We start from the raw sequence: 27285 nt of genomic DNA, 5'->3' as shown, positions 1-27285 counted from the left end.
CCACCCACCCACCCATCCATCATCCATCCATCCACGCTATCCAGCTACCTACTTATCATTCATCCATACACCCATCCATCCATCATCCACCAATCCACCCATCATCCATCCATCCATTCATCCACCCATCCATCATCCATCCATTATCCATCCGTCCATCCTATCCAGCTACCTACCTACCATTCATCCACTTATTCACCCATCCATCATCCATTCATCATCCATCCATCCATCCATCTACCCATCCATCATCCATCCATTCTATCCACCTACTTACCTATCAGTCATCCATTCATCCATCCTATCTATCCATTTTATCCACCTACTTAACTGTCATCCATACATCCATCCTATCCACCTACCTACCTACTCATCCATCCATCCATCCATCCATCTGTCCATCCACCCGTCCATCCATGCATCCACCCACTCTATCCACCTACCTGCTTATCATCCATCCAGCCAGCCAGCCTTCCATCCACCCATCCATCCATCCACTCTATTCACTCTCTCCACCTAATTTTTGACATCTCATCTGTGTAATTTGTTCTCCAATGGACATCTTTTCACATGCACTGGTGTTTGTTTTGCCTTCTCACGGGGCTGCCTATTTTTCCTGGCTGGAGCATTGTACTTGTGGCATTTTTGTTTGATTCTATAACACGTCCTGCTCCTGCAAATGCACCCCTTGACTTCACTTTGGCCTTTCTGGGGTCCTGACACACTGCTGGCTTCACGGTTTGTCCGGCTCCAGCTCTGCACTTGTGGATCCCTGGCCACGACTGATTTTGCTGCCCTGGTTGTGCTCCTCTCTCTTCTGTGGCTCCCGTGGACCACATGCCTGCTGCACCCATGGCTCCTGTCTCCACAGGGGCTTCCCCTTCAGTGCTGCAGACACACTTCCACCCCCACCCCCACCCAGCTGCTTTGCAGGCTCATAGGTGCCATGTCCAGGTGCCTTCTCCCACTGCACAGGGCAGCACCTCTCAACGGCCTCCTGCCTCACACTCCAGCTGAGATGGCCCCACCCCTCTTGCTGCATCGTCCTCTCACAGCAACATGGACGCCCCTGGGTGGCTTTGGGGCCTGCCACCTCCTCCACCTAGTCCACCTGATTTCCAACAATGCCCCAAGTGAGCTGCCATTTTTGTCATGCCAGCCTTCCACCAACGGCTGCTTCTGTTTCTGGGCCTGTTTGTCAGAAATGGTGCAGCCCCTTCTCTTCCCTTTCTTGACAAGGGACCCATCCCCCATGGCCCAACCAAGTCTCTCTCCAGGAGGCCTTCTCCAAACATTTTAACCCCGAATTATTTCTTCTTTTGCTGACCAAATCTGCAGCCTGACTCTAGATGGAGTTTTCGATGTAATCTAATTTAGATGACTCATACTGTATCATAGGTATTTGAGATTTGGCTTCCTGAGGAAAGAACCCTGGTTTCCGCAACTCTGATACATCTCAGCCCTGGCAGGCAATGAATATGGAAACCTGGGAACGTCAGAGCCCCTGTGGACTGTGAAGCAGTGAGCGGATTGTACTCACAGATGCCTCGCAGAGCCGGTAGAAGTCGACGCTCAGGTACGCTCTGATGCCGTCTATAGCCCCAGGGAGGGTGACCCCACGCAGGAGCAGGGCAGTGAGGACCACGTATGGCATGGTGGCTGTGATCCACACCACCTGCAGGAGAGGACAGTGTCACCAGGCTGCACAGGTAGGGCCCTCGGTGGGAGCAGACACCGGCACATGGGCACTAGGTTGCCCTGACAGCTTGTCCTCTGACTGAGAGGCCCAGTTCCCAAACATCTCCTGGGACGCCAGCTCAGCAAATGCTCATTGGAGTGAGAAGGTCAAACGCTTTTCGTCCCGCACACCCTCCCCAGGGATGGAATGGGAAGAACAGCTTGGCAGGGAAAGCACATTCCTTTTCTGCATTCGGTCCACCAGAGTAGCTGGGAGTGGCTGATGGGGGTTTTCTGATGCGTGGGATGAGTGGATTGACACTGGTGAATGGCACTGTGGGACGATGAAAGGTAGCTCTGGGCTGTGTCCCTGTGGGAGGCTCCCATGGCTGGTGCCATACTACACACACTATTCCAAGGGAGGGGCATACCTTGGTCAAAACTGGTTTTAAAAAAAAGTATTTATTTTATTTATTTATTTATTTTTGAGATGGAGTTTCACTCTTTTTATCTAGGCTGGAGTGCAATGGCATGATCTCGGCTCACTGCAACCTCCGCCTCCTGGGTTCAAGCAATTCTCCTGCCTCAGCCTCCCATGTAGCTGAGATTACAGGCACGTGCTACTACGCCTGGCTAATTTTGTACTTTTAGTAGAGACAGGGTTTCATCATGTTGGCCAGGCTGGTCTTGAACTCCTGACCTCAGGTGATCTGCCTGCCTCAGCCTCCCAAAGTATTTTTATCAACAAAAAAAACCACGTTGTGTGTGCCCTCCTGCCAGAAATACTGCCGTGGGTGCTTTCCTCCTGAGGCCCTTCCCCAAACACAGCCACATATGGACCCAAAACCCGACGGTGCCCTGTGTCCACCCAGCCCAGCCACAGCCATGTGTCCACCTCCCCCCACCCACCCACGGCCATGTGTCTACCCAAGCCAACCCAGCACAGCCACAGGTGTACCCCCAACCATGGCCATGTGTACACTCCCAACCTGATCATGGCCACAGGTGTCCCCCAAACTCAACCATGGCCATGTGTCCACCCCAACCTGGCCATGGCCACATTTGTAGCACAAAACCCAACTGAGGCCACATGTGCACCTCCTGCCCAGCCACGGCCACATGTCCACTTGGTGGCCCCATGTCTACAGGCCCAGTTGGTGACCCTGAGCCTCACCTTCCCCGAGGTCTTCACACCCTTCCAGAGGCTGAAGTAGAGCAGCACGATGACCAGCACCAGGCAGGCTGTGAGCTGCCACCGTGGAGGCCCCAGGTCGTCGATGCCATGGCTCTGGTGGAGGTGCAGCACGCCACGCCTGCAGAGGGGAGTCAGCGGGGGCCTCTGTGGGTGGCTGTCAACCCACCTGGAACTGGACGGCTGAGCTTGCCCAGGGACCTGCCCTCCCCATCTCAGCAGGGCAGAAAGCATCCAGTCTGATGGACAAGAGATGCCCTCCAGGGAGGTCTGGCCCACAGGCCCTGGCAGAGGTGTCAGGGCTGCCCTTGAAACCCGCGGAGCACATGGGAGGCCCAGGAAGCCCCACCTCACCCTCTGCCCTTGGCACCTTTGCTTATTGGAGCTGGGGAGAGAAAGGGCACCTTGGGTCTTTGAAGAAAAGGAGCCACAGAAACCAAAAGAAAGTTGCTGAGCAATGCTGGGTACCCACTGCTGCCCACAGGATGGCCCCAGGGTCCCGCTCCAGGGATGAGGCTGAGCAAACTCTAGCAATAATACCAGGCACGCAGGCTCCAGCCAGCACTGTTTTCTGAGGGGGCGGCTCACGACACCTGCTCACAGCCCCTGCTGCTATGAGGATTCAATGAGGAACAGGTTTAGTGGATGACTCTGCTCCAGCAGGAATCACTCGCAGTTCCACTGTTTTTTGCAGGATCCCTCACAAAGGGCTGAACAGAGGGTGAGGGATGGAGCTGGCCATCGGCCGTGCTCCTTGCCCCAGGCACAGACCCTGGGCCCCCGTTCTGCGGGAACTCATTCCATCCCGGTGACACTCTCTGCGGGAGAACATGCACCAGGCTACGTGCAGCGGGCTGCGTCACCATTGCAGATGGTGACTTGGGGCCAAGGCAACCGTAACAGCCGTGCCGCTGCCACCGTAGAGTCAGGAGCTGTGACAGCCAGAAGCCGCATTATGAGAGGAGCTCCCACTGCCCAGGTTTGCTTCTGTTGTGGGTCCACTGAGGTCCCCGGGAGATAACACCGGATACCCATGGGGGAGCCTGGCCGACTGCAGCCTCGGGGAGCTTTCCACCAGCTGCGAGGCATTCCAGGGCCATATCCCAGGAATTCAGCTCTTCAAACTCCAGAATCATACCAGACACCCTGGCTGGTGCCAACAGGGAAGGCCCCATGAGCCCTGAAAGGGCTGGACAGTGCTTCCGTCCTATCCTGGAGGGCGTCCAGGCACAGGCCTCAGGTTGGCCGGGTGGACAGATGGCTGCACCACTGAAACCGTCACCACCATTCTCTGCTCTTCTCCGAGGGCAAGTCGCTCAGTCAGGAGGCTGTCTGTCACCCACACTGTGCAGGGGAAGTCGCCTGAGCCGGTGGAGGTCACGCCTGCCCTTCCTGGGGCAGTGGAGACTCCCAGGGCCTTCTTCTCACTCCGGCCACACACCAGGCTCTGCCCCTGCTGGCCGAGTCCCCGTCGCTCTGCTCCCCTAGCAAGGCCTTACCACGGACAGCCTCTGAGGCCTCACAGCAACTTCATGCAGCCCGGACCACTCCTCACTCACTGCCCATGGTGTCACTGACTCCAGCATGCCACCAGCCCATGCCTTGGCAGCCTTGGTGCCTCGCACACACACGTGCATGGATTACACACTCAGACCAAACAGCACACCCTCTCCCCTTTCCCATGTGCCTGGAGAAAAGGCAAACTTAGCCAATGCCCCTATGTGGCACAGGCCCTCCTGAACCTGAGGCGGAGGCCCAGGGAAAGTGCGCTGCCACTCTCGGGGCCTTCTCACAAGGTTGCATCCACAGCATGCACAGCTGGCTCAGCATCAAACATGAAAGCAACTTCAGAAGCAGCACCTCAACACACTGGGTGGAGCCCCTTCTCGAGATTAGAAAGTCACTGTGCTTTGAGGTTATTTGAAATCCCACAGACAATTTAGAGAACTGGACACTCCTGAGTGCTGTCAACCTGAGAAGAGGGGTCCCCACAGCTAACCACAGCATGGGAATCAGCCATGCCAGGAGCCGGGGAAAGCTGTGTGGCTTCCAGCATGTCCATGCTTCTGAGGGCAGGGTGGGCGAGACAATCAAAGGACGTCCGGGAAGGGGCATGGGGCTCACATGCAGGCATTTCATAAGCCATAAATAGTTGGGAGGACCAGAAAAGCGTTGGCCCAAGGATGTTCACTGGGAGTGGAAAAGGCACGGCACCTCCCAATTTCTGCTGGGCTCTTTTTCCTGGTGAATTCGTGGCCATGATTCTTCAGTTGGGTGACAGTGGAGCCACTGGTGGTGATCCAGGCATGCTCGGGCCTCCCACGCATCATTGTGATGACCTCACAGCAGCCCTCTCACCCCGTTTTACCAAGAGGGAGCCAAGGCAATGAGGGGGTGAAACAAGCTTCCAAAGGATAAAATTGTGCCAAAGCACATTAACCTCCCATTAGAACAAATCTAACACTCTCTAAACAAGGACAACCACCACCAAGTACCCATTAGTATAAAACTCACCAAGTCTAGCATCTAATAAAAAATTACTAGACATGACAAGAAGCAAGAAATGTGTTCTACAACCAGAGGAAAATCAGTCAACAGCCACTTCACATGATATACAAAAATTAAACCAAAATGGATCAAAGAGCCAAATATAAGGGCTAAAACCATAAAACTCTTGGAAGAGAACATAGGGTAAATTTTCATAATCTTGGACTTGGCAATGGTTTCTTAGATATGACACAAAAGATGAATTGGACTTCATCAAAATTTAAAACTTTTGTGCATTGAAGGCTGCTATCAACAGAGTGAAAAGGAAAACTACAGAATGAGAGAAAGTATTTGCAAATCATCTATTAATCTGATAAGAGAATAATATCTAAAATATGTAAAGAACTCCAAAAACTCAACAACAAAAAAAACTGACAGCCCAATTCAAAAATAGGCAAAGGACTTGAATAGATATTGCTCCAAAGAAGGTATACAAATGGCCAATAAACACATGAAGAGATGCCCAATAGTCTCTAATCATTATGGAAATAGAAATCAAAAACACAGTGAGAGACCACTTCACACCCATTAGGATGGCTATTATCAAAATAAACAAGCAGGAAGTTCTAAGTGTTGTCAAGGATGTGGGGAAATTGGAACCCTTGTTCTGATTTGCATCCACAGTGGGAAACAGTGTGGTGGTTCCTCAAAAAATTAAACACAGAATCATCACATGGCTCCAGCAATTCAACTTTGGGGTATCCACTCGAAAGCAGTGAAAGTAGGTACTCAATACTGAAGTTCACAGCAGCATGTTTTCACAGTAGCCAAAAGGTGGAAGCAACCCAAATGTCCATCAAGAGATAAATAGATCTGGCCAGGTGTGGTGGTTCACATTTGTAATCGCAGTGCTCTGGTAGGCTGAGGTGGGAGGATTACTTGAGCCCAGGAGTTTAAGACAGGCCTGGGCAACATGGCAAGACCCCACTTTATACAAAATTTTAAAAAATTAGCTGCATGTGGTGTCACATACCTGTAGTCCCAGCTACATGGGAATCTGAGGCAGGAGGATTGCTTGAGCCCAGAAGGTCAAGGCTGCAGTGAGCAGTGATCATACCACTGCACACTCCAGCCTGGACAACAGAGTGAGATCCTGTCTCTAAAAAGGAAAAAGATAAATGGATAAACAAAACATGATATATCCATACGATGGAATTGGAATATTATTTGGCCTTAAAAAGGAATGAAATTCTGGTTCTGAAATTCTTCAATAAACCTTGAAGACATATGCTAACTAAAATAAGCCAGTCACAAAAAAATAAGTGATTCTACTCAGAGGAGGGACCTAGAGTAGACAAATTCACAGAGACGGAAAGTAGAATGGTAGCTGCCAGGGGCTGTGGTGAGGGAGGATGGGGACTTAGTGTTTAATGGGGACAAAATTTCAGCTTTGGAGAAGGGGAAAGTTCCAATGGATGATGGTCATGGTTGCACAACATGTGAATGTACCTAATGCCACTGAACTGTGCACTTAAAAATAGCTAAGATGGTAAACAATGCTATGTATAGTTTATCACAATAACCCCTCAAGAAGGCAAAATATTTTTGTGTAAAGTCCAAGCTGAATCATGGCCAGCAAGTCTACACTACAAGAAATGTTAAAGGAAATGCTTTAGATGGAAGGAAGATGGTCTTAAATGGAAACCCTGATCTACATACAGGATCGGACAGCACTAAAGATTGTGACTATGCAGGTAAATATAAAAAAAAAAAAAAAAAAACAAAAAAAAAAAACTTCTTTTCTGTGTTAGATTTGTTTAAAATGTAAATGCTTAAAGCAGAAGCAGCAGCAAGGTGTCATGGAGTTGATACATACTGTAGACATAAAATCTATGGCGACAATTGCACAAAGGACGTGAGGGAAACAGAAGTCTACTGTTGTAGGCCCTTCTGTTCTGTGAAACAGTATCACGTCACTTGAAGACAGATTGTGATAAATTAAACGTCAATGTTGTAAATCCTATAAAATCCACGAAAAAATGAAAACAGAAAGCTACAGTTTATTAGCTAATAATGTTGATAAAATGAAAGCCTAAAAAAATTAATTAAAAACAGGGAATAAACAGAGGAAACAAGAAACAAAGAAGAGATGGGGCAAAAAATTAGCACAATGAAAGACTTAAAGCCAGCCATGCTGACAATTATTGAATGGAAATTCTAATTTAAAAACAGAGATTGCCATATTGGATAAAAAGCACAACCAACTCGATGGTGTCTACAATAAATCCATTTTATATATAATTCCCATATAGTTTAAAAATAAAAGGCTGGAAAAGATAATACCAGACAAACAGCAATCATAAGAAAGTTGGGGTGGCCATATTACTGTCAGACAAAGTAGACTTCAGCATGAGAAATCTAACCTGCAAGGATAGTTCAAATAGTCAAGCGGTCAATTCAAAGACTAATAATAATAAACATGTATGCACTTCATAGCAGAGTTTCAAAATACATGAATGAAGCAAATACTGATAGAAGTGAAAAGAAATAGACAAATCTACAATTATAGTTGAGATTTCAGTACCCCTTTCTCAGTAACTGATAGAGTAAGTGGACAGAAAACCAGTAAGGATGTAGAAAACCTGAACAATACAATGACCTAACATGACCTCTCTGACATTTATGCAACTCTCCAACCAGACAGCATAATACATATTCTTTCTAGGCACACGTGGAACATTCACCAATGTAAACCATCTAGTAGGTCATAAACAAGTCTCAATATATTTTAAAATATTAAAGATGTATAAGCACATCATCTTGCCAAAACAGAATTAAATTAGAAATCAATAACAAAAATATCTAGCAAACCTCCATACATTTCAAATTAAAAAACAAACTTCTAAAAATGCCCCATTAGTCAAATAGAAATCAAAAGAAGGATTAGGGAATACTTTGAACTGAATGAAATGAAAACACAGCATATCAAACTTTGTAGGATGCAGCTAATGCAGTCCCTTTGAGGCAAATTAATAGCTTTAATTTATAACTTTATAATTTATATTAGGCAGTGTTGATAAGTATTTATAGAAGTAGGGAAACTGTAAACTGGTCAGAGTTATGTGGTCCTGTGTTGGGGTTTTGAAATGAAAACACAGCATATCAAATTTGTGGGATGCAGCTAATCAGTAATCTCCAGGTTCCTACAGGGAAGGGTTCCTTTCATTTCTCTGCAGGAACCATTTCTGCCACCTCCCTCTGGTGGGTGGGCTGCTGCCCAAGAAGGAAGTGGCAATGCAGGAAGGCTGGCTGGGACCCCTGGGGGCCAGGGGGCCAGCAACTCCCAAGGATACGTTTCATTTGCCAACCCTGAGGAACACTGGGTGCAGGAGCCAGCACCGCACATGGCATTCGTGGCATGTGGAGGAAGTGCTGTCAATGGGGTAGCTCAGCAGCCTTTTCTGACTTAGGGCCCAGAAGACATGGCCAGCGTCTCACCCAGGCCTCACGGTTACTTCCTGAGGACCTGTAGTAAAAACGCACGATAAAGCCCTTTCAGATCTACTCCTGCTAACATCTTAGTTGTCAAATTTATGACACGGCATGTTTGGTACATTGTGTAGGAAACTCAGTCCCTTTTGTGGTTACTGACAAAGTCAGGCATACCCATTATCTAGGACAAAGAGCCGCACCACCATGCATCACAACCACTCTGGCCTTTGTGGCCTTTCACGGTGGAACATCCACTCCCTGACTACATGCGCCAACAGGAACCTGACATCCTTCGTTCAGTGATCTGCTTTATAAAGTGGGTTCGAAATCCGGAAAACCCCCAGCAGACCTGAGCATGTTACGACTGTCCCCTTTGCTTCCCAAGAGTCACTGGGGCCTGTTTCAGGGGAGCCTGAGTCCCACTGTTGGGAAAATCACCTTCGGAAGGCGTGGGAGGAGCGCCAAGCGCCTCAGTGCCCTGAGTCATTAATCATTTGTGAATTGATCTTAAACCTTCTCCAACTCCCCACGTCTGCTCTTGGGCTGCCGCCAGCTAGAGTATACCACGTGCCAGTGCGGACAGGGCTTCCGAGTGAAGGACTGGGCACCTTTCCGTTTCCTTCCTTCCTTCCAGACTGAGAACTTCCAAATAGACTTCACTAGTCTGATCGTTTAAAATAATAACACGTTCTTTCCTTGTAGCATTCTTAACAACGGATCACTGGACTAATCATTACACTAAATTTTCCTCTCCGATTTTCTTACCTGAACATCACTTAGGTGAGTCAACATTTCCCACACTGCCCAAACAAAAGGAAAGCAGTCCCCATGTGGCGGTACTTGGCAGCTTTAACAGGGCATTGGGTACTGGGAACTCTCAGGCTCTCGCCTCGGTGGCGCCTCTGCAGCCTCCGCCCCTGGCTCTGTGCGCCCCCCACTCTCTCCTGCTGGCCCCTCTCTTTGATCACACGCTAACCCTGAGATCTGGCCACACAGCAAGGGCACATGCAGCCCGGGCCTGGGGTGTCTGTGGGGTGTTTAATTAGGGAAATGTAGGTGTGAACAGGCCATCCACACGCAATGGGAATTTTCTCCCTCAAGAATGTTAAAATCTACTTGGACAAATGGTGTGACTGCGTTATTTGGACGATTTCATCATTTCCTGCTTGCCTGTCACCACGAGAGTCCTGTCAGACGCTCCCACGACCTTGCCTGAGGCTGTGCTTCCTATGGCGATGCTCAGGTGTCTTCAGGCAAACCAACCGGGACTCATCCCGGGTGCATCTTCTCTCCCGCCTGCCCACTTCTGAAACCAGCCCTCCTCCCACGAACGCCTTCCTGGCGCCCCGGCCTGGACTCTCTCTCCTTCTGACGGGAAACAGTGGATGTAGTGAGAATCGTACAAATGTCCTCTCCTCCTCTCCTCCTCTCCCAAATGGCGGCTGAGTTTAAGAGTCCGCCTGTCAGAATGCGACCCAGCACGAGGCCCCAGGCCCAGTTGGAGGGGGCAGGGGAATGTGGATGGCACCTGCCAGGTTCAGATTCCAGGAGGGGTCCAGGGGAAACAGGGGACCCATGGGGGGCAGTCACAGCCCTTCTAGGCTGGGCCAGGCCACGTGATGATGAGGGAGGGCCAGCAGGAGCTGGCACGGGGCCTAAAAAGACTTCACTGCAGACATCGGGGTCCAGGAAAGCAGGTGCTGCAGGTGGATGGTGAGGGGCAGACCTGGCTGGGGTGGACAGTGAGGGATGGGCCTAGATGGGGTGGACTGTGTGGGTTGGGGCTGGCAGGGGTGGACGGTGAGGGTCGGGCCTGGCCGGGGTGGACGGTGAGGGGCGGGCCTGGCTGGGGAGGACTGTGCAGGTCAGGCCTGGCTGGCGCAAAGAGAGAAGGAGGCAGAGACCCAGGAGGCTGCTGGACATGGGACTCACCAGCGTGGGAGGTGGAAGGAGGCCCAGAAACAGAAATAAAGCCGTGCATATAAACAACAAAACAAAGTCTCACGAAAAGTGGACGGCTGGAGCACCCTGGAGACAGGGGCTGCCTACTGAAGCCATAGACTTCTTGCGCAGTGAAGCCCAGAAAGGTATCTTTTCTGGAGAGGGCAAGGGCCCAAGTGAGGCAGTTTGGCCCCAGGCTATGCACAGAAGAAGGGCAGGGAGGAAGGGAACCCAGACACCGGGCTGACTCACTCCAGAGACGCCGCTGCAGCTCCCAGAGACCGGAGCTTGCCAACCTTCCGCACAGGGCTGCTGTGTTCCCCACCAGCCCCCTCCCACCCCGAGCCGCTGCTGGGAGCAGGATCGCAGCCAGCGGAGCTGCTCAGTGCCCCATCCCTGCTGAGGGCTTGCCCTGTAGGAGCTTTGCTGAGTCCCTGGAGACCATCACATAATTCAGAAATGTGCCCCTCCACAGCACTAAAGGGATGGAGTGCAGGAACAGGTTCCCCCTCCCCGCACCCTGGGAGTCAGCAAGGGCTGGTGGCCAACCAAGGAGCGACCATGGGGACCCAGCTGCACCATCTCTCCCATTCCCGAGGACCTGACTCCCACTTACTCAAAGTACTCGGCAGCAGGTGTGGTCCCAAAAGTGTCGTTGAGGCCCGGGCCGTTACCACCGGAGTCACCAGAGTGGGCATCCGAGCAGTTGGGGCTGTTCCAGGAGTTGTTGCAGTGAATCCAGGGGAGCTCCGTGGTGAAGGAGGAGAAGAGGTAGTGCAGTGCCCAGGCGATGATAACGTTGTAGAAGAAGCCGACATACAGCGAGATGAGGATGACCGTGAAGCCCACACCTAGCGGGAAGGGGGTGGCCGTGGAGCCCACGTGGGCGGAGCACAGAGCCACCATCAGCAACGCGTCCCTTCCGCCTCCCCTCACAGGAGACATTACCCTGAGCACAGACCCTGAGGACTTTCAGGGTGTCTCTGAGGGACATCCAGGGCCAGCAAGGTCACCCAGAGCTATGGCGAGTATCCAGGGCCACCCTGATGCACCCAGAGACCCCCAGGGACACCAAGGTCACCCCCAGCCACACATGGTCATCCATCCCCACCACAACCACTCAGGATCCATCAGGGTCATCCAGGATCATTGAGGCCATCTAGGGGCTACTCTGGGTGATCCAGGGCAACCCAACCCATGGTTAACCAAGGCTGTCAGGTCCATGTGAAACCATCAGAATCATCCACAACCACCCAGAAGCACCCAGGGCTACCTAGGGAACCCATGCAAATAGGGCCATCAAAGATTGTCTAGGGTTACCCAGGAACACCCAGTGTCTCCCAGAACCATCAAGACTGCCAGTAGTCACTAAGGGACACCTGGGGTCCTTGACAGACATCCACAGCCACCCACAGCCACCAGGCTCATTCAGGACTATGGAGGGCACCCAGGACCACACATAATCAGCCAGGCTAATCCAAGGCCACTTTGAGTCACAAAGGGCCATCCACGGCCATCCACGGCCATCCACAGCCATCCATGGCCATCCACAGCCATCTCCATTCATCCACAACTATCCACGGTCACCTATAGCCATCCACAACCATTCATGGCCATCCATGGCCATCCACATCCATCCACAGCCATCCACAGCCATCCACAACCATCCATCCATCCATAGCCATCCACAGTCATCCATGGCTGTCCACAACCACCCACATCCACCCCTGGCCATCCACGATAATCCACTGCCATTCACAACCATCCACAGCCATCTACAGATATCCACAACTATCCACAGTCATCCATAGCCATCCACAACCATTTATGGCCATCCGTGGCCATCCACATCCATCCACAGCCATCCACAACCATCCATGGCCATCCAAAACCACCCACATCCACCCCTAGCCATCCACAACAATCCACTGCCATTCACAACCATCCACAGCCATCTACAGACATCCATAGACATCCACAGCCATCTGCATTTATCCACAACTATCTATGGCCACCTATGGCCATCCATAGCCATCCATGGCCATCGGTAGCCATCTATAGCTGCTCATGTCTCTCCCACAAGACTACTCAGAAGAGTCATCTGGGCTTATTTACAGCCATGTGGAGCCATCCAAGGTCACACTACCCATGCATGACCATCCAGGGTTTCCTAGAAACACCCAGGGCCACATAAGACCACCCAGGGCAAGTAAGATCATCCAGGGCTTTCTTGGGCCACCCAGAGTCTTGCATGACTATCAAGGACTACTCAGAGCCATGTTTGACCTTCCAAGGCCTCCCAGGGCCATGCAAGACCATCAAGGACCAGTCAGGGCCATCCATAGCCATCTAATGCCATTCAGGGTCTTTTAGAGTGTCCTTTCCAGGATCACAGACCTGGAATTTGGGATCCATTCTTTATGGGGGCTCCTGGCAAACTGGAACAGAACTCAGTGGTCAGCAGTCTTTGGAGCAGTATCAGCCTGATTGGTGGGCAGATGGGCCTGGTGGTCAGACGGCTTCCCCCTTGTTCACTGCTGGATGGGCACCGTCACGTTCTCGCTACTGGGGTTCACTTTAACCAAGCTCCAGGAAGAATTTTTCTCATTTCCACATTTCTTTTCAGTTTGCTGACATGATTAGTTTGGGTACAACTTTGATTTACTTTGTTAAAACCCAGTAGGCACCATGCCCTGTCTTGCATGCTCATGGCCTGGGTAGGAGCATACCTTCAAGGTGACTTTTGCAGGGAGTGGCCTGGGTTGCTTTTTATGGTCTCAATCCTTAGGAGAAGCTGTTCTCATGCTCAGGGCACCTCAGTAGAGTTATCTTCCTATCCTGAAAGCAAAGAGAAGGCTCAAAACTTTGTTTTAAACAGATCCAGGACCAGGAATGCAGGTAATCCTTCTTGGAAAGCATGCTCAGTGGTGGTGATGATGAAAGTCAAGCTGTTGCTGTTGGAAGGCCTTCTCCCACGTGGATCTGGTCCACATTAAATAATTCTGTATTACATTCGGTCACGGATTGCCTTTGGAAGGCCTTCTCCCACATGGCTCCGGTCCATATTAAATAATTCTATATTACCATCTGTCACGGAGTCCCTTAAGAGAGAGGCTGGGTTGTGATCTACAGTGAACTCACCCAGGCAGCCACGTTGGGAGCCACGCTTTGGGAAGCCACACTGTTTCCAGAGAGCACTGTGGAGGGTTTTCCATGGTGGTGACTGACAGTGGGTGCCCAATTTGAAGATTTTTCAAGGTTAAAACTTTCTGTACCAAGTCCTTAACTTGAAACCCTGGGAAGTCTTTGATCAAACAACACCAGAGTGGATCCCAATCCAGAGTCTGAAGGAAGGACTGACTGTGCCCTGGGTCCTTCCAGAGCCACCGCTGTTGTTTCCTGCCCTGCACCACAGATCGGCAGGGCTGCCATGGGATCATGACGTCACCATGGCCACTGTGCATGACATCACCATTGGCCATGCTGGCTGACACGGCTCCCAGAGCAAATGGGTCTGCTCTGATCCATGGGACAGTGCAGCCCCCACACCAGAGTCCCCCTTACCAAAAGGACTCCTCCTGGATGCTTCCCTGGGCACCTGGGTGAGGAAACGGCTCCCTTGAAAGGTGGTGGCCAGTGCCAGTACTGGCCAGTCATTTGGTTGCTCCAAGCCCTGCCCTTTGGGAAGGCAGAGCCCCTGACCTGGGTCACTGACGTGTAGCCCCTCACCAACTAGCCAGCTTCACCATGAGCTCCTCAAGCTCACCGAAGGCTCAGACACACGAAACCCACTACCCTGTTTGCTACAGAACCTTCTAGTGGCCTCTGCTCATGACATCACTGTGGGCTCTAGATGAAGCTTCACCTGACACATTTCTTAAACACCATTTAGTGACACGGGAGGCTGTCTCTCCAAGGAGGTGGCAGGCAAAGTCCCTGCTCGCGTTTCCAGAACGTGAAGCCGCCCTTCCCTCCTGTCTGACTCCCAGGAAGCTCAGCGCTAAGCGTGAATTTCAAGCATAGCTCTTAAGGTCTATTTCCTTAAATTTATTTTTGCTTTGTACCTTTTTTTTATATTAACCTTGTGTGTAGTTTGTTTTGTGTTTGAGAAATCACACTAAAATATGATTGACTATAAAACATTTTATATTCAATACAATTGAATGGTGGGGTTTCCAGGGCGTCTGTAAAATGGGGTTGCCCTTGGCAATGAAACTGAAACCTGACAAACAGAAGCCGGCTGAGGCTCCTGCCTGCAAATGGTGCTTCGCCCACCAGAGCACGGCCACCCTGCACCATCCCTGATCACCAGTACACCCCAGGGCACCCAGGAGAGCTGGCTTCAGGAGAGGGTGTTGTCAACGCGTGCATGGATCCCGCTAGAGGAAGCCTCTGCTGGGGCAGCCCCGCTGCACCTCACAGGAGGCATCAGCAGGTCTTCGGAAGAAAGATGGGAGAGGGCCAGGCGCGGTGGCTCACGCCTGTAATCCTAGCACTTTGGGAGGCCAAGGCAGGCGGATCACGAAGTCAGGTGATTGAGACCATCCTGGCTAACATGATAAAACGCTGTCTCTACTAAAAGTACAAAAAATTAGCTGGGCGTGGTGGTACGCACCTGTAGCCCAAGCTACTCGGGAGGCTGAGGCAGGAGAATCCCTTGAACCCAGGACGCGGAGGTTACAGTGAGCCAAGATCACGCCATTGCACTCTAGCCTGGCAACAGAGCAAAACTCTGTCTCACCAAAAAAAAAAAAAAAAAAAAAAGTCGGGAGAGGACGCCTCTCTGTGTCAGTCTGGGTGTCTTTAGTATGTGCTTGTTGTGTGTGCATGTACCAGAGAGACAGAGAGAAGAAGACAGAACAGGAGAGACACAGAGAGGAAAGGAGGGAGAGAGACAGAAACAGACACAGGGAGAGGGAAAGAGAGAGCGAAGGGAAGGGAGGAGAGGGAGAGTTTAAAGACCCACCTCTCAGGACCCTGGGGTGTGCCGCCGGGCCTGAAGGCCCCAGAGGCCCCTCTGGCTGTGGTGCCCACCCCAAGCTGCCCTGGCGAGACTATGGGAAGCGCAGGTGAGTCACGGCCTCTGAGCAGCTGGGCCTCACCATGAACTCCACCCTCTGGCTTTCGACTTATGAGCAGGAAGCAGCTCGCAGGTCTGCTGGAGGGGAAGGGCCAGGGACAGCCAGGCTCCCTGGAGAGCTGGGCATTGTTTTCCCATGGAATTGCCACCTGCTCAGGGCTGGATGGCCTTTCAGCTCCATAATGATTGTTTTGGGCACTTTAGCTGGTGTCTTAATTTACCATGTGGCACTTCTATTCGATGAGACATGAAAATGCATGCATTTTATTAACTAGATTTTTAAAAAAGACAAAGGAAAGAGAAGGAACAGTATCAGGGCATGGGAAGCATGGTGCACATCTAATTTCATGGGCACTGTCAATCTTCTCTAAACTGGCATCCTGCAGTTGACGGGCAGGCAGAATGAACGGGACGCTGGCACTCGGACCTGCAGCGTTACTGAGATTCAACAACTCAAGGTGTCTCGTCTCTAAAAAGAAGTCCAGCTTTCTTGCACCAATTCGTCTATCCCTTTTTGGGTCGAACACTTCACTCTCTGTGATTTGCAATTTTCCTTCCTCACCAGGACTAGGTGGGTGTGAACAAGCTCTTCCCGAGATCTGCCCACGGGGCCACAAGCCTTCCTTCCTGTGGCCACGCTTTGCAGCCCACCTCTGGGACTAGTGTTCAGAACAAAGCCGGCGTGGGATGCGGGATTGTGGGCGCAGGGGCTGTGACACGGAGGAGACGACTGCCCAGCTTCCCCCGGCTGCGCATTGCGGGGAACACAATGAGATGCCCGCATCCGCCGGCTGCATTTCTTCAGAACGAGGTGCCACTGCTCACGCTGATGGAAGTCAGAGGTTCTCTACTAGCCCAAGTCAAGTTGGTGCTCTGAAATTCTCAGAAATCACTTCTTGGCGTTCTGTGGACTGCATCATGAAGACCCACACCAGCAGCTTTGTTGGTGAGCATCCTTTCCGTGTGACAGACAGAAGGAAATAAGCTCTTATCCGCGGACCCACGGGCCCTGCCCCCTCACCTGAGCCCTGCATGCGAAGAGGTGATTTAACTTGCTCCAACACCAGGCCCACTGGCGGGAGTGGGGCACGGGGCTGTGCCACGTAAGACACTTGTGACAGGCTCCAGGATGGCTCTTGAAAATCCAGCAAAGCACAGTTTGACGTCGCTGCAGCCTGTGCCAGAGCACGATGTCATCTTTCCTCAGTTTCCCCACCCCAATGGGCCGGCACCATCTCTGACTCAGCATCCCAAGGCTCTGAGCACTCAGATGCTCTCCAACACAGACCACGCTGCAAGCTCAGCGTCGCTTACAACTGCAGGCTCAGAGGCAGCATCTCCTCCCCGAACCATGTCCATGCCGCTGGCCAGGGCCGGGAAGGACACAGGTAACGTGTGTGTGTCTTGAACTGTTAGCCTGGGTTCACTGCACCTCCCGGTTTGACACCTGTCTGTCTGTAAGGACACGCCGGGGTCTTCCCTCAGCTGCAGCATTCCTCCACTGGGGACCTGACGATGGGGACGGAGGCATGTTCTGAGCAATCCTTGTTCGGTTTGACTTGGACCTGCAGATCCCGCCAAGGGGTCGTCTGGCACCGGTGCGTGCCCAAGGCATCTGTCTTTCACTCTGAAGATGTGTGTGGGGTGGGAGTGGGGGTGGAGAGGGAGGCCCCTTTTTGTAGCTCCATTTCAGTGCAGTTCAGTGAATATGGAGCCTAGGAAGAAATGCCTGAAGTCGTAAGATTCACTAAGTAGCCCATTAAGAATGAAAGAGTCTCGTGTCTGGGAAGAACCATCACACCTGTGTCCAGTCTCAGCATTTCCACGGCTGCGAGAGTGACTTCTCCTCCTGGAGCCTGACCTCGGCAGCTCCCTCTCCTAAGGGAGGTCAGCGGCTCGTCTCCAAAGACCCAGCCCTGACCCACTGGTAAAGCATCCTGGGGCTGTGCTGGGCTCGGTTGTCTTCTAAACACACAGCTTTTCCGGAACTTCTACGAGTATCCAGAGGCTGACCTTCTAGTAGTCATTTTCTTAATGCCAATTGTCTGAGTGGTGCCTCTGAGTAAACGCCTGAATCCTCCCTGAACCACCAGCTCCTGAGAGGTGGCTCTGGCCCACTGGGCAAGTGTGACCTGCGTGCATGGACTGGGGAGTCAGAAACATCTGGGATCAAATCCCACTCTGCTCTGATGGCGACACCAGGGGGAACGACCCCAGCCCTCTGGTCCTCAGCATCTGCATCTCCAACACAGAGACATGGTGTGTGCCCCTCCCAGGGTTGCATGAGGATGGAGTCAGAAATGCCAGGAGAGGCCCTGGTGCTGGGCAGACCACCTGCACTCAACACGAGGTGCGTCTACTTCATGGTGCCAGAGCAGGACACCAGCAGCCAGAAAGGTTCAGTGACAGCTAGATGGATCAATAGCTAATAGATAGGTGGATAGGTCTATAGGTGGATGGATGGATGGATCCATACATAGATGAATGGATGGATGGATGGATGGAACAATGGATAACAGATGGGTGAATGGATAGATCAATAGATAGAAGATGGATGGATGGATGGATCCATAGATAGATGAATGGATGAATGAATGGATGGATGAATGGATAGATGGATCGATAGGTAGATGGATGGATCAATAGATAATGGATGGATGGATGGATGAATGGATGGGTGGATGAATGGATTGATAAGTGGATGGATCAACAGATAATAGATGGATGGATGGGTAGATGATAGACAGGTGAATAGATGATTGATAGATAATAGATAAAGAGAGTTGTGGGTTGTGTCCCTCCCCCAAGTTCATCTGTTGAAGTTCTAACCCCCCAAACCTCAGAATGTGACTTTATTTAGAGACAAGGTCTTTACAAAGGTGATCCAAGTTAAAGTGAGGTCATTAGGGTGTCCTTAATCCAACAGGACTTGTGACCTCATAAAAAGGGGGAATTTGGTTACAGAGACATGCATAGAAACAAGCAGTACGAAGAGGCACAGGGAGAAGACAGTCTCTGAGCCAAGGAGAGAGGCTAGAACAGATGCTTCCTCACAGCCTCAGAAGAAATCAACCCCGCTGACACTTTGATCTTGGACTTCCAGCCTCCAGAGCTGTGAGACAATAAACGTGTGCCTTTTAAGCCTCCCAGTTTGTGTCATTTGTTACAACAGCCACAGGAAATAGATACAGATAGATGATGATAGATGGATGGATTAGGTAGATAGGTAGATAGATGGGTGAATGATTGATACAAAGATCAATAATAAAGATAGATATAGATAAATAATGGATATATAGATAACAGATGATTGATGGGTGGACGAATGGATGATGGATAGATGGCAGATCCACAGATAGACATGTGTTTTATCTTAACTACATTTTAACATCTTGACAAAGTAATAACACAAATGAACTGCAAGACCCTCACCTAGAGCAAGGGAATTAACTATCAAGTCCTTGTCATCACAGATCTTTAAAGTAGGACCCAAGTTCAAGTGGCGTGTGCCGTGCCTGTGTCTTAGCAAAGCAGGGCTGGATGCCCGTGATGCAGCTGGCTTGCTTTGAAAGCTCCAGCATCACCAACATGGTCTGCGCTACGCCAGGATGAATGGAGGCACCCGCACATTACCTTTCAGTACAGGGCAGATCTTCCAGACGCCAGCGGCCCCTTCCCTGTTGAACTGGCCGAGGGCCAGCTCCATGTAGAAAAGTGGCATCCCAGCAATGACCATGAAGAGCAGGTAGGGGACCAGGAAGGCACCTATGGGGCAGAACAGCACCTCGAGTTTGGGGCCGTGGAAGGACCCATCTCTCCTCATGGGAGCTTGGGCTGCTACCCCACTCGACCGCCCATGTCTTGGCCTGACCCCTTCACCCCACTCTCCAACGGGAAGTCCCAGGCTGGGGTAGATGAGTCCCGAAGCCCGCCCTCCACGGCTGTGAGTGCCCAACACGTCCCTCCTGGATCCCCTTGTCATTGCACACCCTGAGTCGTGAAGTCAAACACAAGAACAGCGCAGGGAGGCCCTGCCCATGCTCGGCGGTGCTCTAGGTACTGTCCTTCCCTGTGGTGGTTCGGGGTGCCCTTCCCTGGCCTGCATCCCCCCACTTTGCCCTGATCCTCTTTGTCTCTTGAGTTGTGAATCTGTGACCCCCCCAACTCTGCACCTGAGCTGAGTGGGCCCTGCCATCCTGTCCCCAGCTTCCGGGCTTCAGGGACTGCCCCCATCGACAGTGGCCCCCAGCTTTCGGGCTCTCAGGGGACTGCCCCCATCGACAGCAGCTGAGGGTCTTTGCTGCCCCAGGTGCTGGGAGCCCCTCCAGGGTAGGGCCTAGTTCCTCTGAAACCTGCACCTCCCCTGCCCCTGGCACAAAGCCCAGGGCCCCTGGTCTCAACCTCCTAAATCCCCTCTGCTTCCCTGGTCTGACTGGAGTGGGGGAGAGCTTTGCCACTCTCTCTCCTGGGGAAGGGGAGGGGGAGGCATGGGGCCCCGCAGCTCTGTCTTTGGGCAACTTCCTGTACCTGCTGAGGCCTCTGTCTTCCCCTCTTCAAGATAGGCATAAAAATGCCAACCTCCTCACAGGCATCCTGTGAGGCTTCCCCCGAAATTCTTCCCCAGGCCTCCCTTCCCAGACCAGCATAGAGGCCGATGAGGGAGGCCAGGCAGGGAGGCTGGGAGGCCAAAAGAGGCTCCTGGGAAGGCATCACCAATGTTCTTGGATGTCCCTGGTGGCTCTGCCTCAAACTTTGTTTTCTGGCTCTGTGGCTGGGTTCTGGAGGGTGCAGGGGACACAGGCACTTTCCAGGGGCCTCCTCTGCCATTCCAGGCTCTAGGACCTCCACATGCTTTGCAAAGGCTGCCAAAGTCAGTCAGAGGCTGTTCTTTGGGCCTTTGAGAACTTTCTTTCCAAAATGAAAACAGCCTCTGGAAACAGGAGGCAGAGCCAAGCTGCTCCATCCCCCACTCCCACCTGCCAGCTTCTTCGCTGGCCCCCCTTTCCTGAGCTTTGAAACGCAGGCATGGGACCAGGCAGCTCTGAGCCCTGCTCTGTGGTTTTGTGACGTCCTCTGGGAAGATCTGCACTGGCCGTGAGCTCTCACAGGGAGCTCCGTCCTCATGCATGGGAACAGCTTTATCTTGTTCGGGTGCACGCCTTTCCTAAAAGGCCTAGCCCCGGCTGCCCCCATGACCCCCGCCTGGCCATCGTGCTCAGAAAGGCTGACATGGGACTTACCCCCGCCGTTTTTGTAGCACAGGTAGGGGAACCGCCAGACGTTGGCCAGGTCCACAGCAAAGCCAATGACGGACAGGAGAAAGTCGATCTTCTTGCCCCAGGTCTCCCGATCCTGGGCCTCCACGGGGCTCTGCCGTGGGTTGGTGAGGGTGGAGCTGGTGAGCTGCACTCCGTTCTGCTCCTTGACAAGGATGAGCTCCACCTCCTTTGGGCCCATGGCGTTGGGTTCCTTAGCCGGGGCCACCACGGAAGACATGAGTCCCACAGAGCATTTGCTCTTACTCATGGGCACACCGGGAATTGAGGAATTCTGTGCTTCTTCCCTCTTGGTCTTCAGCCAATATGAAAAATAAACACACAACAGGAATGCAACAATTCAGCAGCCAGGGCTAGGGCCGCGCCTGGTATGGAGGGCAGAGCCCCGAGGCATTCATGGGCATTCCTCTGGGAAGGGATGGGTGCATTCCCAGGGCCTGAGATGGCACAGCTGGGGCGCAGGAGCTGGGAAGTGCCAGCCCTCACCACAGGGCTGGGGCACTGGCCCATGGAGGCATCAAGACAGACACTCTGGTTTGCCCCTCCTTCCCCTGCACCCCTCCTCACTCTTATCAATGTGGAATGCTATGTGAGCTCTAGCGTGGCTTTCTAATAACAGTGCATGGATATTACCTCCACCTTCCCCCACACTGCCAGAGAGCAATTTTGCAATCTTCAAAGAGCATTCAATAATGTCTTTGTGCCTGTTCATCTGTATTCTTTTTTCTTTTTCTTTCTTTTTTTTTAAGATGAGGTCTCGCTCTGTCACCCAGGATGGAATACAGTTGTGTGCTTACAACTCACTGCAACCTCAAACTCCTGGGTTCAAGTGCTCCTTGCACTCCAGCCTCTTGCGTAGCTGGGACTACAGGTGCGCACCACAGCACTGGCTAAGTTATTTTTGTGTGTGTGTGTGTGTTTTTTTTTTTTTTTTGTAGAGTCAGGGTCTGACTATTGTTGCCAAGGCTGGTTTTGAACTCCTGGTCTCAAGCAATCCTCCTGCCTCAGGCTCCCAAAGTGCTGAGATGACAGGCATGAGCCACCAAGCCTGGCCGTGTATTGTTTATACTCAGTAATAAAGAGCAAAATTTATATAAGCAAAATCAGCCACTGTAAAGGAGAGTTTAGACATAACCATCACAATCGTTTCCTCAAAGAGTGTACAAGCCACATCCACCTAGGGCAGGTGGCACTACCCCACCTGAGAGAGCTGGGCAGAGGATGGACAGGGCTTCATCGCGGGAACCACCTCCTGGGCCAGCAGGGCAACCCAGGAAATCCTGTCCAAAACCCCATAAACCCCCTGCAACGCAGCGCAGGAGAGCAGGAGCGTCTACACCTCCCCAACCAGGGCGACTTCTGGCATTTGGATCCAACAGCAGCATGTTTCAGTCGCGCGCGCGCGCACACAGACACACAGACACACACAGACTCACAAACACACACACACACAGGCGCGCACACACAATGACTGAAGCAGGTCGCAGGTAGAGGCTCTAACAGGCAACTTTCCCTGCATCCAAGTTTGCACAAAACCTCACCCACGAGCTATCACGAGCTACGCCACGCACCGTTGCTGGGCGGCTTCTGTACCTCCCGGTGACAACCCCAACCCGCACGACCCGTCCTATGGGTAAAACGCCCGCCGAAGGGGTTCCGCGGCGCGAGCAGGAAGCCGCGTTGGGAGAGGGCGCCAGGTGCGGAGCTCGAGAGTCTCCGGGAAGCCGCCGCCGGGAAGCCGCCGCCGCCCTGGGGCCATCTGACCCCGCTCCTGAACGCGGAGCCTCAGAGGCGAGTTTTGGGTCTACACAGCCAAACGTGGCCCATTAGAGAGCGCCCTTCCTCGCCGCGCCCAGAACAAGAAGCGGCCCTGCCTGGTGAGCCCTCGCCCTGCCTCCCCGCCCTGCCCAGAGCACCAGCCAGCGCGCAGCCGGCGCCCGCCACTACCCCAAAATCAAAGCCCCCGCGAGACGGAGCGGCGGTGTAGAAAACCCACTTCGATAGGATCTGGGGTGCGCCGCACCCCTAGTAGGGTTAAGTTCCACAAGAAGAAACCAGGACCCCCGAGTCACAGCCATAGATACCCATGCGTCCCCTAAGCCGGTGACGGTACCAGGTGCCCACGCGATCCTGAGCCTGGGGCGGGCCAGGGGGCAGCCCTGCACCCTCCTCGCGCCTCGGACGGCCTCAGGGTCCCATGCGGCGCTATCAGGGGGCGCTCGGCACCTGCGACTGTTGGCGACTTTGGAGACGGCGCGGTCTGTGGGACGCGGGGGCCCCAGAGTGTGCCCAGCCCCCGTGCCCTGCCCCTGCGCCCCACTTCGGGGTCTGTGGAGGGAGCGGCGCGCCCCGATGCCGGGAGCGACCCTGGCCTCACCTGGCCGCCCGGGCCTGGGCTTTGCACGCGAGTCCTGGTGCCGAGCGCGGTTCACGAAGCCTCCCCTCCTGCTCCGCCGCGCTGGGCGGTCTCGGCCTCGGCCTCGGGCTCTTATCCAGTCGCCAGGGTCCGCCCCGCTCCGCCCTCCCGCCGTCGGGGTCGCCCCGGCGTCCTGGCTCCGCCTCCTCACCTCCCCGGGCCGCGCCCCCGCCCCCGCCCCCTGGACGCAGATAGCTTGGAGCAAGCGGCGGCCACCGCTCCGCTGTCCTGCGCGTCCCGGAGCCTCGGACACGGGATGCGGGGACCTGTGGGTCCTGGGCGTCGCGGATCTAGACGGGCGCCTTCCGCGCGAGAACTGTCTGGGCCGCCCTGCGCCCTCGCTCGCACCCCTCGGGGCTGCCCTGGGCACCCGCTATCTTCGGATGCCCAGGGCTGGAGGCTCCTAGCTGGACGGGGAGGGAGCCGAGCGGCGGCGCGAGGGGAACTGCTGGGACCCCGTTGGACCGACCCTTCCCTCCCTCCCGGTCCGGGGCCCCTGCGGTGGCCCCGCGCTCCAGGGACCACGTCCCTCCCAACCCGCCGCTCCACGCCCTGACCAGCGGGCTCGGGACCCCGCTGAGGACTCCCCACGCTTCCCGGCGTGCGGGCTGCGGAGGCGCGGGTCCTTCCGTGGCTTTGGGGTCTCCACGACCTCGAGGCGACCGGCCGAGCCTAGTCCTCCCCTTGCCGGCATCTAGTGCGCCTACATCGGAACCGAGGGGCTCGCCTCGCGGTCGCATGAGAAAACCATTTCCCAGGACTGGCCTGAAAGCACTGGCGATTGGTATCCGGCTCCAGGGCCGAATGGACTCCGAGGCTTTCCCTCCGAGATGTCCGGGTGGGATTTCTTCCATTCAGCTCGCAGAGGAATGAAGCCCCCGGGCCGCCAAGGCCCAGGATGTCCAGGTCCTTAGAAGGCACGGAGGTGAGTGGCCGCATCCAGCTCTGCGTGTCGCCCCTAGGGTCACCCAAACCCCGGCGTTCCTCCCCGTGTACCCTCCGTGCTCCCGTGAGCACCCTGCCCTGGGCGTCCAGGCGAGCCCTGGGGCTCTCCAGCCATTCCAGCCTGCAGCCCGCGCTCAGCCGTGAGGGAGGCAGGGCCCCTTGGTGCCTGACCCCGCAGTACCCGCCGACAGCGCAGTGCCCCGCACTCCCCGCACCCCTCACCCCGGGGCTGGCACTCAGGCAGAAGGCACTCAGGGTTGTGCCTCCATGCTGAGTTGGAATCAAGTGGGAACCTGGGGATCCCCTGGGGCTGCTATGACAAAACTCCACAGCCTGGGGGCTCACACGGAAGCCTTTAGTTCTAACAGTTCTGGTGTCCCCAGGCCAAGGCCAAGGCCTGGCCGACAGGGCCGCTTCTGGGTTGCAGACAGTTCTCTCCCTGTATCTCCCCATAGTGGGGACTGTGGAGAGCTCTCCGGAGTCTGTTTTATGCGGGCATTGGCCCCATTCCTCAGGGTGGAGCCCTCCTGGCCTGACCACCTGAAGGCCTCCTGACACCACCTCCCATCAGGGGTGGGACTTCATCACCAGGGAGGTGAGGGGACTTCAGGAGAGGGGGATGTGCCACCTCGAAGCTGTAGTGTGGCGGTGGCCCCCACAGAAGGAATCTCTCTACCCTATAAGCTTCATGGCACAAGTTTCAATAAAAAGGAGGGAGCAGGGGCTTGGCCCCGGAGCAGCAGGGTTGAGGAAACAGTCTCCCAAGGAAAAGCCTTTGGAGGTGACTAAGGGAGGCCATTAAATAAAACACACAGAGAGAATGGATGTTCAGGTATATTAAAAATACACAGGCCAGGCATGAGGGCTCACGCTTGTAATCCCAGCACTGTGGGAGGCCGAGAAAGGAGGATCTCTTGAGGCCAGGAGTTTGAGACCAGACTGGGCCACATGGCGAAACCCTGACTTTGAAAAAAATATTAGCCAGGCATGGTGGCCCACACCTGTAGTCCCAGCTACTTGGGAGGCAGAGGTGGGAGAATCGCTTGAACCTGGGAGGTGGAGGTTGTAGTGAGCCAGGATTGCACCGTGGGCCACAGGATGAGACCCTGTCTCAAAACAAAACAATACACAGAGAAACAACATTTCGGAAGGGATTGCAAGCACTTCAGGAGTGCAGAATTGTGACCCAAAGCTAACAGCATACAGGGCAGGAAGGAGCAGGGACCAGAGGTCACACAGACTCAGGCGGCCACATCCTTACTCACCTGTAGCACACAGAGAATGCACCTGCCACGCTCAGGAGGGACCACTGAGTGATCACACGCATGCAATCTGCACTCTGTCAAGACAAAGAGCATTCCTTCACCCCTGCCTCAACCCCGACCTCCAACCACATGAATTAGGATAAAGGAGCTTTGGGTGTTCTAAGAACAAACCAACTGTGGGAGTTGGGCTCGTGGATGACACAGAGAAAGCGCAGCTGCCAGACCCATGAGTCTCCATCCTCCCCCAACAGGAATGCTCTTTGAACTGCACTGGTGGAAGCAGTGTGATTATGAGCTGATCAGACCTGATCAAACGGCCGACCTTTGCATGCTTGGAACTTTGCCCTAAACGCCAAACCGGCTTTATTATCGTTGCGGTCGCTGCTGTGGCTGCTGTAGGCTCAGGGCGTTGGGTGCAGGCAGGTGGAGCCCCTCTGCCTCTGCACTTCCTGCCCATGCTCTGTGCCTCTCCCCACTGGCTGAGACCACAGCTGCAGAGACCACAGGGAGCCCCCGGCTGCTGACTGATGTCTCCAAAGCAGCCTTGCCCCACGGGTCTCCCCCTTCTTGGGTGCTGCCTCCTGGGAGGCCCTCAGTGCTGGACGTTGCCCCGTGTCCCCCCTGATTTGGAAGACAGAGTTGGTGCTCCCCCCATGAGTGCTCTGAGAGGGGACAAGGACAGTGGGCCAGTGCGCTCTCAGACAAATGGCAGTGAGGTGACAGTCATTTACCTGCCCACGTATTTACTCCATCGAGGGTGTCCTGTGTGCTTTCAGAGGAAGTCCCAGGGAGCCCAGCTCAGACTTGAAAGACCCTGACCTCTCACTGGTGCTGGGAAGGCCCTGGGGGTGGGGGGCTCGGGGAGGGCAAGGGTGAGGGGCCAGTAGGCAGGAGTGGCTTTTGTCCAGGGCTGAGGGAGGTCAGATCCCAGACCTTGTATGTCCAGGTTCTGAGAATGATGGAAGGCTCTGGCCCAGGCAGGAGGCCCTGCTCACTGCTGCACCCCTGTGCCCTCCCGGGGGCCACCTCAGGAGGAAGACAGTGTCCTCTCACACAGCAGGGACAGCAGTACACTTCCAATGTCTTCTCTCAGAGCTGTATCATTTTCCAGCTCACTGCTGGTTTTAATCACAGACATCTTGATGGTCTTGCTACTGCACAGTATGTCACAGTGGTCTGCCACACTGATGACATCAGGCTGGGGAGCAAAAAAATGAAAAATGCCAAGATGCTTTGGTAAGACACATGCTTGCTAAAAATTGAAAGAAAAAATAGCACATTTTCAAAGCCTGCCACCTTGGTGAAGTTTCTGTGGGTCCATTGGTCTGATTGGTCAAAATATATATCCAAAATGAAAGAAAGCATGCTGCCTCTGGCAAGCCTACCCCTAAGAAAGAAGTGTCGTACCTGGTGAGGCTCTTCGGATTTGCGAGGCGAGGTACAAGACACTCAGGGATGCTTCTCTGGCCCGTTTTGTGTGTTATTCATAAAGCGTTTGGTTTCGAGTAGGGCCC

The 27285-nt window shown here is 53.6% G+C and overlaps 1 protein-coding gene across 1 annotated transcript in view; it reads right to left on the bottom strand.

Moving 5' to 3' along the window:
* The window catches only part of SLC6A3 (solute carrier family 6 (neurotransmitter transporter), member 3), a 48783-nt gene extending 25178 nt beyond the window's left edge, over positions 1 to 23605 (bottom strand). The window contains exons 1-6 of the mRNA XM_011964729.1: positions 23523 to 23605; positions 21110 to 21440; positions 19503 to 19634; positions 11406 to 11640; positions 2852 to 2990; positions 1541 to 1675 (exon numbers count right to left, since the gene is read on the bottom strand). Of these exons, the coding sequence (XP_011820119.1) occupies positions 1541 to 1675; positions 2852 to 2990; positions 11406 to 11640; positions 19503 to 19634; positions 21110 to 21395 (927 nt within the window). The 5' untranslated portion in view covers positions 21396 to 21440; positions 23523 to 23605. The remainder of the gene's footprint in view (positions 1 to 1540; positions 1676 to 2851; positions 2991 to 11405; positions 11641 to 19502; positions 19635 to 21109; positions 21441 to 23522) is intronic.
* Between the last annotated feature and the right edge of the window lie 3680 nt (positions 23606 to 27285).

The sequence above is a fragment of the Mandrillus leucophaeus genome, unplaced genomic scaffold (genome assembly GCF_000951045.1).
Source record: "Mandrillus leucophaeus isolate KB7577 unplaced genomic scaffold, Mleu.le_1.0 Scaffold702, whole genome shotgun sequence".
Classification (NCBI taxonomy): domain Eukaryota; kingdom Metazoa; phylum Chordata; class Mammalia; order Primates; family Cercopithecidae; genus Mandrillus; species Mandrillus leucophaeus.
Note: the sequence above shows the minus strand (reverse complement) of the source record. Positions and strands in the feature narration are given on the sequence as shown.